Genomic DNA, 14,105 nt, shown 5'->3' with positions numbered 1-14,105 from the left:
CAGGGATACTGTTCCGGACAGCATTTATTCCATCTTTGTGTGGGATGTTGGTACAGAGAGCCTCTACATCCATGGTGGCTAGAATAGTGTTTTCTGGTAGGTCATCAATGTATTTTAGTTTTCTCAGGAAGTCAGTGGTATCTCGGAGATAGCTGGGAGTGCTGGAGGCATGGAGTCTGAGGACAGAGTCCACATAACCAGACAGTCCTTCAATGAGAGTGCCAATGCCTGAGATGATGTGGCATCCAGGATTTCCAGGTTTGTGGATCTTGGGTAGTATGTAGAATAGCCCTGGACGGGGCTCTAGAGAGCAACATGCCAGACTTTCTTGAGCAAAATCATGGTCAGCAGTCAGAAGTGGTCAGTGTGGAAATCCATTCTGGAACCACTATTTCAGCCACCATAGACCAGTGTTCCCTGTGAGCCTTGCACCTGTGCAGCTGCTCAGGGGAGATTCAGATTCTGTCCAGCTGATTATCAGAGAGCCGATGGCTCTGTTTGTTTTTCACATGCCTTGGTGCACATAACAAAATTTATTCTGCACATAAATGGAAAAAGTCCACACATGGTTGGGCAAAGATGAGAGAGAACATTGCCATAGACCTATTTGGCATTGCAGAGAATGCCACATGCAGGAATTTCTGTTGCAAGGAAAGTGTGAATCATGGATTCTTTCTCTACATTTTTGTAGTTGGGTGGTCCTGAGGACTCCTGCATTCTTTCCACAAATGCCCAGGATGATATCTAAGACCAGGCAGTACAAAGCTGTGATCATCATCGTAGCCCCCAAATGGCTTAGGCAGTTTTAACTGTCATCTTCTACAATGCAATATGGGAAGGCGGAGGGCAGCCCTTGGTGGGGAAGAAAAGGTTAACAGCTGTTTAGAAAAGCTAGACCCACAAAACTCCATGGATCTGGATTTAATGCATCCAGGGGTACTGAGGGAATTGGCAGATGTCACTGGAGAGCCTTGGGCTATTATCTTTGAAAACTCATGGAGATCGGGAGAGGTCCCAGATGTTTGGAAAAAGGCAAATATAGTACCCCTCTTTAGAAAAGGAAAGAAAGACAATCCAGGGAACTATACACCAGTCAGCCGTACCTCAGTCCCCAGAAAAGTCATGGAAAGGGTCCGCAAGGGATACTTTTTGAAGCACTTGGAAGAGAGGAAAGAGTTCAAGAGTAGTCAACATGGATTGACCAAGGGCAAGTCGTGCTTGACCAATCTGATTAGCTTCTAAGCTGATGTAACTGGCTCTGTGGACATGGGGATGTAATATACCTTGAGTTTAGCAAAGCTTTTGATAAATCCTCCCACAACATGTCTGGTTGGTGGTCATAAGAACATAAGAACATAAGAATGGCCATACTGGGTCAGACCAAAGGTCCATCAAGCCCAGCATCCCATCTGCCGACGGTGGCCAATGCCAGGTGCCCCAGAGAAGGAGAACAGAAGACAAGTGATTTATCTCCTGCCATCCATCTCCTGCCCTTGTTATGAAGGCTAGGGCACCATACTTTATCCCTGGCTAATAGCCATTTATGGACCTGACCTGCAAAAATTTATCAAGCTCTTTTTTAAACCCTAATAGAGTCCTGGCCTTCACAGCCTCCTCGGGCAAGGAGTTCCACAGGTTGACTGTGCGCTGTGTGAAGAAAAATTTCCTTTTATTAGTTTTGAACCTACTACCCATCAATTTCATTTGGTGTCCCCTAGTTCTTGTATTATGGATTATGGATTATGTATTATGGTCAGTTTCAAGTGGAGTGCCGCAAGGATTGGGTTTAGGGCCAGTATTGTTTAGCATCTTTATTAATGGCCTAGGTAAGGGGATGGGTTACACCCTCAGCAAATTTGCAGATGACACGAAGCTAGGGGGAGAAGTAGATACATTGGAAGATAGGGATAGGGTCCAGAGTGACCTAGATAAATTGGAGGATTTGGCCAAAAGAAATCTGATGCGGTTCAAAAGGAGAAGTGCAAAGTCCTGCACTTGGGACAGAAGACTCCCAAGCAGTGTTACAGGCTGGGGACCAACTGGCTAAGTAGCAGTGCAGCAGAAAAGGACCTGGGGATTACAGTGGATGAGAGGCTGGATATGAGTCAACAGTGTACCCTTGTAGCCACATCAGCCTGCATTAGGAGGCCTCATCTGGACAGTTGCATCCATTTCTGTGCCCCCCAGTACAGAAAGGATGTGGATGCATTGTGGCGGGTCCAGCGGAGGGCAGCGAAAATGATTTATGGGGGCTGGAGCGCATGACTTATGAGGAGAGGCGTGGAACTTGGGCTTATTTAGTTTGCAGAAGAGAAGAGTGAGGGGCAATTTAATAGAACCCTTCATCTTCCTGAAGGGGCACTCTCAAGAGAATGGGGAGAGACTGTTGGATGGCAACAGTGTTTTGGATGGCAAAACACGGAGCAATGGTCTGAAGTTACAGATGAAGAGAGGTAGGCTGGATATTAGGAAAAACTGTTTCCCCAGGAGGGTGCTGAAGCACTGGAATGCTCTACTTAGCGAGGTGGTGGAATCTCCATCCCTGGAGGTTTTTAAGTCCTGGCTTGACAAAGTCCTGGCTGGGATGATACAGTTAGGCTGGACTAATTCTCTGGATGTTTCTTGGGACTTGCTTTTATTACATGAGCTAGACCAAACCTTTCAGACTTCCTTCCCACCTCTTATCAGGTAGCTGATACGCTTCTTCCAAATATCAAAACATACTCATCCAGCATACAGGGCATGTCTTCAGCAAACTATAGAAAAAGATAACTCTCAGATTGGCGAGGCAACCCCATGGACAACTCATTCTTTATCCCACTTTTAGAGTGCTCAGGTACTTTGAGGGCTTGAATTGCAAAGGGACTGTGGAAGGGCCATTCTCTTCCATTTGAGAGCACAAGGAAGCATGGAATATATGTGTGACCTGAGAGACACAGCTATTAAAAGAAATCTGGTCTCATGCATATGGAATCCACATTGACTTGAACAGGGGTCAGCAACCTTTCTGAGGTGGAATGCCAAAATTTGACTTTTTGATGTCCATGTACCATCCCAGTGCTGATGATACTTTTTAAAGTCACCCATAGTCCTATTTACAACAATTTCTTTAATATATTAAAATGCAGAGCTTTACCATTTAGGTTGTGGTTGGGAGCATTAGTTGGTCTTTTGTTAACCTACAGGCAACTTGGCTTTGAGCAAACTCTCAGTTGCATGGGGGAGAAGGAGGGGCTGAGCTTGCGTACCAAAGAAATTCCTCTCACATGCCACTCTTGGCACCCATGCTGGGGGTTGCTGACCCCTGGACTACAACATCTTGAATAAATTCAGTCACTATAAGGTAAGTAACTAGACTTTCCCTCGGCTCATCCCCATCTCACACACTAGCTGCATCACCCAAGTCCTCAGTCGTGCGCCACTGGTATGTGTATGCCACTAAGCCTAAGGATGTGACTGTGCTGCAGTCAGAGGTGTGACTGCAGCACATGTAGACATACATGATCTAGCTTTAATCTTACTGGCTTGGGTATCAGTAGCAGTGAGGCTACTGGAGTGTGGGCTACCTACTGAGGTGTATGGGCTACCAGTAAGTCTTGGAATCACTGATGCCAGTTCAGCCAAAATAGCCCACAATTGAGCTTGTTCAGGCTGAATTGTCCCTTGTTTGCTTGTTAGTGAAGGTTTTTTTTTGGCATTCTGGACTTTTACATGGGCTTGTAGCCTCTTGGTTTTTGATTGGTTTCTGGAGTCCACCCACCTGGGTTCAGACAATCAGAATGAGAGCTTGACTCAGGTGATTTGGCCACAGTCCAGGTAGCCTGTGATTGTGCATCATCTCCCCTCCCCTACTACCTGATTGTACATACTAGCACTCTGCACATGATTGTTAGAGGACTTAAAAGTTCCAGATGCTTCATTCAGTTCCTGAGTCTGGTACACACACACCCATTTCCACCCCCCAGGAGTTCACTGGAGAAGGGGCATCCTGTCCTTATTTATATAAAGCACTTAAAATTCTGTTTGGTGAGAAGAAAAGCCTCAAGCTCAATGTATTTGGTTTTAGCAAGATTGGGCTTTCAAAGTCCCTGAACCAATCATATACTGTATGACAGCAATGATCAGTAGGCGCAATGGGACAAAACTCATTTCCCATTCCAGTGTTCTTCTGAGAGTTGCTGATGACATTTGTGTTGGATTTTTTTTATAGCCTCGTATGGATCAGTATTTTAATCAAATGGAGAAAATTGTGAAAGAGAGAAAAACATCTTCCAGGATTCGATTCATGCTTCAGGATGTAATAGACCTAAGACTGGTATGTACCCACTGAAAAAGCACAGTGATTGTACTGTTGGAATGGAATATCCCTCAAATTATAGTAGCAGGAATGCTAAAAGGAAAATCTTTATCCTTTTGGCTTATCCCAGAAATCTGGTAATCTGAAAGACAAGAAGCACCACCCCCATCTCCTTTGATTGAGAGCAAACAGATTGTTTGTCGGATAGATTGTTCTACATGTTTAAGACACTTAGATCTTGTCTACACTACAAATACAGCTAGATTTTAGTAATGAGATCTCGAGACACTCATCTGACCCAATTACAACAAACGCTGCAAAGCTTTGTCCAGAGTAAGTTTTTATCAACATAAACTTGAATCACTTGTTGCATGTCTGTTCTTAGTGCTCTGGTTAACCATGTTTGTACCAATGCAATCTGGATAGCTGCCTCAAAGTACTAGAACAGGAGACGCAGTGCCTAGATGATGTGAGCACATACCCATACCAACAACAGACTTGGGGTGCTGTAACACACACCTACTTGTTCTAGTTACAGAAGTGTGTTCAGAAGCCCTTTGTGCATCAAGGAAAAAAAGTGTATTCGGTTTATCATAGGAAGTTACATATATTATCCTATTCTGCTACAGAGAATGATAATATTGTCAGCCACCATGGTGACAAGTATCAGAGAGGTAGCCATGTTAGTCTGTATCTTTGAGAACAACAAGAAGTTCTGTGGCACCTTTTAGACTTAACATAAGAACATAAGAATGGCCATACTGGGTCAGACCAAAGGTCCATCCAGCCCAGTATCCCGTCTGCTGACAGTGGCCAATGCCAGGTGCCCCAGAGAAGGAGAACAGAAGACAATGATCAAGTGATTTATCTCCTGCCATCCATCTCCTGCCCTTGTACTGAAGGCTAGGGCACCATACTTTACCCCTGGCTAATAGCCATTTATGGACCTAACCTGCAAAAATTCATCGAGCTCTTTTTTAAACCCTAATAGTCCTGGCCTTCACAGCCTCCTCCGTCAAGGAGTTCCACAGGTTGACTGTGCGCTGTGTGAAGAAAAATTTCCTTTTATTAGTTTTGAACCTACTACCCATCAATTTCATTTGGTGTCCCCTAGTTCTTGTATTATGGGAAAAGGTAAATAATTTTTCTATGTTCACTTTCTCCACACCATTCATGATTTTATATACCTCTATCATATCACCCCTCAATTGCCTCTTTTCCAGACTGAAAAGTCCCAGGCTCTCTAGCCTCTCCCCATATGGGACCCGTTCCAAACCCCTAATCATCTTAGTCACCCTTTTCTGAGCCTTTTCTAATGCCAATATATCTTTTTTGAGGTGAGGAGACCACATCTGCACGCAGTACTCAAGATGTGGGCGTACCATAGTTTTATATAGGGGAAGTATGATATCTTTTGTCTTATTCTCTATCCCTTTTTTAATAATTCCTAACATCCTATTTGCTTTACTAACTGCCGCTGCACACTGCGTGGATGTCTTCAGAGACTTACAGATATTTTGGAGCATAAACTTTCGTGGGCAGAGAATCGCTTCATCAGATGCATCTGATGGTGGTGGTCTGTTCTGCTATGGCTATGGTCTGAAGAAGTGGGTCTGTCCCTTGAAAGCTCACCTAATAAATTACTTTGTTAGTCTTTAAAGTGCTACTTGACTGCTTTTTTGTTTCCAAAATATCTGTTAGTCTATAAGGTGCCACAGGACTTCTTGTTCTCTTGGCTACCATGGTTACTAGTTGATTACAATACACCCTTATTGTAACAGAGATGTCAGGATCCAAGTCTTTTGTTCATATTGTTGTTACAGTAAAAGGACAATCAAAGCAAAAGAGCAGCAGGTCTGGGACTTGGGCTGTTAGTCCTAAGTGACTGGAGCGTCAAGATGTCAGACCTGCACAATAGGGACTGGGTCTTTGGGCCATCACAACACATGGCTGGATCTGGGTTTCTGGGCTGTCAGCCATGCTCAGCTGCAGCTGGGGCCCTGGCTATGAGGTTAGGACTTAAAGCTTCAGAACCAAATAGTGCGACTTCTGTTTCAGCCCCTGTTTCAGGCAGGGGGAGGTGTTATAAGGGCCCACTCCTTAGTTTCTGTCCTGGGGTTCAAAATATGACGCTGGATAAAATTTGTTTTAGTTTTTGTTGGTTTTTTTTACAGTAGAATACATACTGTAGTTGGGGTCCAGGCACCTGTTTTGTTATACCCAAGGGTTTGTGATATGGAAGGGCATCATAGTGAGCGTGTACTTATTAACAACAGGATCAGGCTAGTGGACCTCAGTTGGAAAGGTGAAAGCTGAGGATGCAGCGTGGATGAGGGAAAGAAGAGAAACAGCTAGTTATGCTCCCAAGTGGAGGTAACAGGGAGGGGCGGCAATTAATCAGTGAAGGCCAGCTGATCTTATGGTCAGCATGCTGGCAGAACTTTTAAGAAGCCGCCCCAGTCAGGGGAGAGAGTGAGAGAGGAGGTGGACAAGGTAAGAAGATGGAGAAGATTGAGCTAAGAAGAGAGAAGACATATAAGGAGAGCAAGACAGCTGTGTCTACACAGACAGCTTCTGTCGGCAGATGTTGCTATTGGCAGAATAATGCCAGCAAAACATCTGTCTGCAGAGAGCATCCACACGGCACGTGTCTGTCAACAGAATGAGCACCTTAATCCTGGAAGTGCGGCTTGTATGGAGAGCAAGCCTTTTCAGGAGCCCAGGTGCTGCGTGCTATTAAATGCTGCCAGTTCTTCCCCACCCACTGGGCCACAGTCCCTGTGTGTGGCAAGCGTTGCAGAGCCCTACAGGCACAGCCAAGTCCCTGCAGGGATTCCAGTCTCCACTGAGACAGCCTGTTCCTGCCACACTAGCAGCATGTCGGGGCAGCTCCCCAGCTCCCCCTGGAGCGAGGGCCAGCTGCTGCTGCCTCTGCCCCTAGTCCTCATTGGAGTGTTCCGTCACCTCTGGAAAGAAGACGACACTGAGGAGTAGCCCGTGGATGACGGCCACATTGCCTGTCCCAACAGGTCTGGCAGTATCCCACCAGCTCTGATTGGTGGGACTGTGTAGTGATGGGGCAGTGGGGCAACCAACAGTGGGTCCTCAACTTTCAAATGCAGAAACCCACCTTCCTCAAGCTGTACAACCAGCTCGCCCCTGCTCTGCATAGACAGGACACAAACATGTGGCCTGCCCTCACCCTCGGAAAGCTGCCAACAGATAGCCACCACTGTGTGGGCCACCTGTTTGGGGTTGGAAAGTCCACCATCAGAGCCATACTGCTGCAGGTAAGGCCACCTTGGGCTGCGTGGGGGTCGGGGTGGTCGGGACGGCGAGAATGGGAGTAGAAATGGGGAGCAGGAGCAGTACAGAGGGGGGCAGGGGGCTGTGGTGCTCACTGGGACCTGGGGTACCATCCCACAGTGACTCTCAGCCATGTCCAATCCCCTCTCCCCGCAGATGATGCGTGCCATCAGCCAGGTCCTGCTTCGGTGGCTCCTCTGCATCACAGACATGGACACCTGGTGGCTGGCTTCAACAACCTGGACTTCCCCAGTTGTTTTGGGCTGCTGGATGGGACCCATATTCCCATCTGGGCCCCAGAACAGAGCGCCGGACATTTTGTAAATTGGAAGAGGTACCACTTGGTGGTCATGCAGGCCCCAGTGGACCACCAAGGCCAGGTCCTCTATGTCGGGTTGTCGGGCTGCATGCATGATGCCCACATCCTCTGGAATTCAAGCCTGTTCCAGAGGATGGAGGTGGGCACCCATGTCCCCCACTGAGAGTTGGCTGTGGCAGGACACACAGATACCTCTATGCAGCGTGGGGGATGCAGCCTACCCACTCCTCCCTTGGCTCATGAGGCCCTACACGGGCCACCTGAACCACAGCAAGATCTTCAACGGCCGCCTCAGCCAGGCGAGGGACCCTGTGGAGCTGTCCTTCAGCCGCTTGAAAGGGAGGCTCTGATGCCTCCTCATGCAGCTAGATGTGGAGAAGGAGACTGTCCCCGCAGTTGTGGTTGCCTTTTGTGTGCTCCACGACTTGGTGGAGACAAAGGAGGAGGAGTTCCTGCAGGGCCTGGGTGCCAGAGAAAGGGGGCGACTATGAATCATCAGGGGCAGTCAGCAACTGGCAGGCACATGTGGGTGGGGTGGAAAATAAACAAACATCAACATGTATATATAACGGGCATTTCCACTTACAGATGCGGGGAGTGGGGATCCTGATCTGGGCAGTGGGATCAGTCGCGGGCAGGAGTTGAGGGCTGTGACCCACAGTGGCCTCCCCCACGGGGCTGTGCTGGGGCCAGGACCACTGGAAGGTAGGGGGCTGGGGGGATGGGAGGCACCACAACCTCCAGCTTGGCAGATGGGGGTGGGGCTAGGAGGGATGGCACGGGGCAGGGGGGCCCTGGGGGAGATGAATTCCAACCATATCCATTGCCCATCACAGGGCGTGGAGCATTTCATGGGGCATGCGGTCTGACGGAGCAGGGGCGGGGAGGCACTGACTGCAAGGGGGATGGGAGCGGCAGGCTCAGCAGGTGGAGCAGTCTGGGCTACCCAGGCCTCCACAATGTCCAGCAGTCAGTCCACGCGGGCCAGCCACTGCTCAGATGCCTGCACTCAGTGCCGCTCATCCTCCCGGCTTACCTGCTTCTCCAGTAGCTTGTTCTGGCGCCGGAGGGCAGCTGTGTAGGCCTGCAGGGTGTCATCGTCTGGCCAGCAACGTGTCCCTCCGGACATGGGCACACGCTGGTGGTGGTGGGCTGCGTAGCCCTCAGGGACACTGCTCAGGGTTTCACCACATCGGCCTCCTCCCCAGGGCTGCCTGGGTGTGTAGCGGGGCTGGCCCCGCCCTCAGGTGGTGCAGCTGTGGGGAGAGATGGAAAAAGGGCGAGTCCTGCTCACAGAACATCCCGTGGGCCCGCTCCCTGCCCCCCCCAGGAGACACAGCCCCCCTTTGCTGTTGAACATAGCTATCCTGGGTTTGCACATCTGTGATGCTGCACGGTGGGCCCTGCCATGCAGCTAGGCTGTGATGTTGGTGGGAAATGGCCTGACCACCTCCCCCCACCCAGTGGCACATGGGGATCCCAGCATTGGTGGCAGGGGACCCAGGGGTTGCAGGCTTGGGGTTGGGCGCTCAGCCGGCTAGCTGTCCTGCCCCTGGCTTTGTCAGGGGTGGCCTGCTCCCCTGGTGACCAGGGATGTCAGAGTGCACCCTGTGGGGCTGGCAGCAGGCCAGTGGCAGCCTGCTGTGTACAGGTGGTACTCACTGCCATGGGCATGGACACACATGACAAGCCCTCAAGGCTCCTGCCTGCCCGAGTCATCGTGGTTGGCCCTGTGGCATGTCCCGCCTGTCCACCACCCCCAAGCCTAGGGGGATGCAACGGATGGGATGCTCACCAGACAGTCCTGTGATCAGGTCCAGGAATGCCTGAGTGGAACTGGAGGCCCAGGGGGTGGTTGAGTCCAGGGCGATAACCAGTGTGCCCTGGCGCGACTCTGGGTCCACCAGGGACTCCTGGGCTGGCTCCAGGGAGCTGGTGGACTCCTGGGAGGCACACTCCAATGGGAGTGACTACTCCCTGGTGTCCATGGGGGCGGTGCTGGGGGCCCCATCCTTGCCCCCCGAGGAGGTGGCACAGCTCCTTGTAATATTTGTTGCTGGCAGGCCCTGCCCCTAACCACCATCTTGTGTCCCGGGCCCGTATGTAGCCCTGACAGAGCTCTTTCACCTTCTCCTGCACCTGCTTAAGTGTATGGGTGGAGTGGCCACACTCTGCCAGGGCTCCATCATCCATACATGTCCCAGGGTGTTTCTGCGCTTTGCAGTGGGGTCCAACACCACCTCCCCTTTGGCCCAGAGGGCCAATAGGTCTTTAATTTCCAGGCCAGACTAGGATGGGGCCCGCCTCCTTCCACCCCTTCTGGAGGCCTGGGATCCTTCCCCGACCTGTGGGAGGGCCCAGGATGGTCTCCAGCTGCCTGGAACATTTTTGTCTCTGGCAGGGAGTGGCTAGGAGGGTGTGCCTGCAGCCACATGCAGCAGGCCAGTAGCCATGGCTCCAGCTTCCTCCCTAGGGCTGCCAGCCCCCTTAAACGCGGCCAGAGGCAAGGATGATAGAGTTGTGCTTCTGGGGGAAGGGTGCCTCCTTACTCTGTCGACAGAATGGGCCCCACGCGTCTACGCAGCCATTCTGGCGACAGAATACTGTTGACACAGTTTTTGTGCCTGATTGGAGAGAGGCATAACGCTTCTGGCCGAAGTGCTGGGTATTGCTGACAAAATCTTGCACAGACGATCTGCGAGTGTTTTCAACAAAAGGCTGCTTCTGTCGCCAGAGGGTGCCCATGTAGGCCCAGATGAAGTGTTTACGAAAGACAGTGGGGGGAAAGGTCATAGAGAGGTAGCCAGGTTATTCTGTATCTTCACAAAACAAAGCAGCAGCACAGTAGCACTTTAAAGAGTAACAAAATTTATTGAATGATGAGTTTTCGTGGGCCAGACACACTTCTTCAGATCTGGAAAATCGTGATGAAAGTAAAGGAAAAGTCCTGGTAAAAGAGGAGACAGGGAGTAGCTCAACAGAAGAGTGCCTGGGCTCCCCTGATAAAAACGGGGAGAGGGAGTAGCTCAATGAGAGTGTGTCTGGGCTCCTCTCCTGCCAGTGAGACTGAAACTCTGGCCCTGGCAAATGGAGAAAGGACTGGTCAGCCAGCCCAGAGGCAGGTGCAGCCTTAATCCCTCCAGTAAGAAGGGGGAGGCATCGGGCCCTGTCAAGACACAGGGATACCCAGCAACAGTGGACACAAATTACCTTTAGAGCCAGTCTTGTCAGTGACTTGGTCCAAGCTTGTCTGAAAGTCAGTCCTACCTAAACTGCAGATACAACACAGAGGGAGACCAATTTAGAACCCAACTAAAACGTAGTCAGGATAAAGTTTAGTTCATAATCTGGGTGTTAATTCCATGAAAGAGTATAATTGAGGTAATCTGCACTGAAAATTTTTAAAAGGTTGGAGCCAAATGAAAAGAAAAACTTAAGGGCTATGTCTACACGTGTATGCTACATGGAAATAGGCTATTTTGGTGAATAACGTCTACACGTCCTCCAGGGCTGGTGCCGTCGACATTCAACGTCGACGTTAGGCAGCACCACATCGAAGTAGGCGCTGCGAGGGAACGTCTACATGCCAAAGCGGCCCACATCGTAATAAGGGTGCCAGGAACAGCTGCAGACAGGGTCACAGCGCAGACTAGCACTCCCGGGGCAACAGCTAGCCGTTCCCTTAAAGGGCCCCTCCCAGATACACTCAGCCTGCACAGCACGCGGTCTGCAGAGCCATAGGCACGCACACCTCGGCGATGCAGTTATGGACCCCCAGCAGCAGCAGCAGCAGCCAGAGGTCCACCCAGCCACCGCTGTAGGAGCAGTGCTCACCCTGCTCGATGCCATGCAGGAGGCAGCTGATCCCATTCTAGCCACAGAAGAGGAGCTGCCCCCAGGGGAGGAGGAAGCAACCCCAGACCCTGCAGCCCCCCCAACCCCCCGGCGGCACACGCTGCTGGCTGTGGAGCTACCCCACGAGCACAGACTGGTGGGAGCGGCTGGTGCTCGGCGAGTGGGATGACAGCTGGCTCCAGAACTTTCATATGAGCCAGCAGACATTTCTGGAGCTCTGCCAGTGGCTCACCCCCGCACTGAGGCACCAGGACACCGCCATGCGACGTGCCCTCAGCATGGAGAAACGGGTCAGCATCGCTGTCTGGAAGCTGGCCACTCCAGACAGCTACCGATCTATGGACCAGCAGTTTGGCGTCGGCAAGGCCACCGTCGGGGCTGTCCTCATGGAGGTAAGAGGACCCACGGGGAGGAGGAGGCAGCCCTGGGAGGGGAGGGGAGCCCTGGCAGGGGAGGGCCAGACACACCCTGCACACCTCTCACTGGTGCTCTCCCATGTCCTTCCCCTGCAGGTCGTCCGTGCCATCAACGCCCTGCTCCTCCACAGGCTCATGCGGCTTGCGGACCCGGATGCTGTCATCACGGGGTTTGCCACCCTGGGCTTCCCCAATTGCTTCGGGGCTCTGGATGGGACCCATATCCCCATCCATGCCCCGGAGCACAGTGGAGGACGCTTCTTAAACAGGAAGCGCTACCATTCAGTGGTCCTCCAGGCCTTGGTGGACAGCCGGGGCCGCTTCCTGGCCATATATGTTGGGTGGCCTGGCAGCACCCCCGACGCCCGGGTATTCCGGATTTTGGGCCTGTGCCGCCGGCTGGAGGCGGGGACCTACATCCCCCAGCGGGAGATCCCTGTGGGGGACACCACGGCTACGTCTACACGTGCACCCAACTTCGAAATAGCTTATTTCGATGAATAACGTCTACACGTCCTCCAGGGCTGGCAACGTCGATGTTCAACTTCGACGTTGCTCAGCCCAACATCGAAATAGGCACAGCGAGGGAATGTCTACACGCCAAAGTAGCACACATCGAAATAAGGGAGCCAGGCACAGCTGCAGACAGGGTCACGGGGCGGACTCAACAGCAAGCCGCTCCCTTAAAGGGCCCCTCCCAGACACACTTTCATTAAACAGTGCAAGATACACAGAGCCAACAACTAGTTGCAGACCCTGTATATGCAGCACGGACCCCCAGCTGCAGCAGCAGCAGCCAGAAGCCCTGGGCTAAGGGCTGCTGCCCACAGTGACCACAGAGCCCCGCAAGGGCTGGAGAGAGAGTATCTCTCAACCCCCCAGCTGATGGCCGCCATGGAGGACCCCGCTATTTCAATGTTGCGGGACGCGGATCGTCTACACGTCCCTACTTCGATGTTGAACGTCGAAGTAGGGCGCTATTCCCATCCGCTCATGGGGTTAGCGACTTCGACGTCTCGCCGCCTAACGTCGATTTCAACTTCGAAATAGCGCCCAACACGTGTAGCCGCGACGGGCGCTATTTCGAAGTTACTGCCGCTACTTCGAAGTAGCGTGCACGTGTAGACGCAGCCCACGATGCTCCTCTGTGTCGTCGCAGACGCGGCGTACCCCCTCCAGCCCTGGCTCATGCACCCTTACATGGGCCATCTGTCAGCCAGCCAGGAGCACTTCAACATGCGCCTGAACCATGCGCGCCAGGTGGTTGAGTGCACATTTGGCCTCCTCAAAGGGCGCTGGAGGTGTCTCCTCACCCGCCTTGATGCGGGCCCCACCAACATCCCCCAGATTGTGGGCACGTGCAGCGCACTCCACAACCTGGTGGAGAGCAAGGGGGAGGTCTTCTTCCAGGGCTGGGCTGTGGAGGCTGGCAGGGCTGACATGCAGCCACCCATTGCCCCCAGTCGCCATGTGGACCCCGATGGGATCCGGGTCTGGGAGGCCCTGCAGGCCCATTTCGACGAGGCCGCAGGGTGAACACTGGCAGGCCCCCCACTGCACCCCCCCATCCTCCACAACACTCCCTGCCCCTACGCCCACACCACAGAGCACCCAAGAGCACACTCCCTCCAAACTTTTCTTTCAAATAAAAATAGACCTGTTGTTCGTGAAACCACAAAACGGTGAATTCGTGTTATTATATTATTACAACAAATATAAATATTATATATTATATGATAACCAAAAAACAGTGGAACACAAGGAAGGAGAGAACTATTTACATGGGGGGGCAGGTATCATAAAATAACAGGGGTCTAATACAAACTATATACAACACAAGTAAAAGGGGATATGTACAAAGGGGGGGGGCACGTCCTGGGCCCCGCACCCCCTAGTGTCCAGCCCTGGGGGT

At 51.7% G+C, this 14,105-nt stretch overlaps 1 protein-coding gene across 16 annotated transcripts in view; it reads left to right on the top strand.

Moving 5' to 3' along the window:
* The window catches only part of EIF4G3 (eukaryotic translation initiation factor 4 gamma 3), a 505,170-nt gene that overhangs the window by 351,527 nt on the left and 139,538 nt on the right, over positions 1-14,105 (top strand). For all 16 annotated transcript variants that reach the window (XR_012642393.1, XM_074976024.1, XM_074976018.1 and 13 more), the window contains one exon: positions 4,211-4,315. Coding sequence is in view for 15 of the 16 variants with exons in the window: in XM_074976024.1 (XP_074832125.1) it covers positions 4,211-4,315 (105 nt within the window). In the remaining variant the exon portion in view is untranslated. The remainder of the gene's footprint in view (positions 1-4,210; positions 4,316-14,105) is intronic.

This window comes from Carettochelys insculpta, chromosome 23 (genome assembly GCF_033958435.1).
Source record: "Carettochelys insculpta isolate YL-2023 chromosome 23, ASM3395843v1, whole genome shotgun sequence".
NCBI classification, from domain to species: domain Eukaryota; kingdom Metazoa; phylum Chordata; order Testudines; family Carettochelyidae; genus Carettochelys; species Carettochelys insculpta.
The sequence above is the reverse complement of the archived record's forward strand: the minus strand, read 5'-3'. Positions and strand labels throughout refer to the sequence as shown.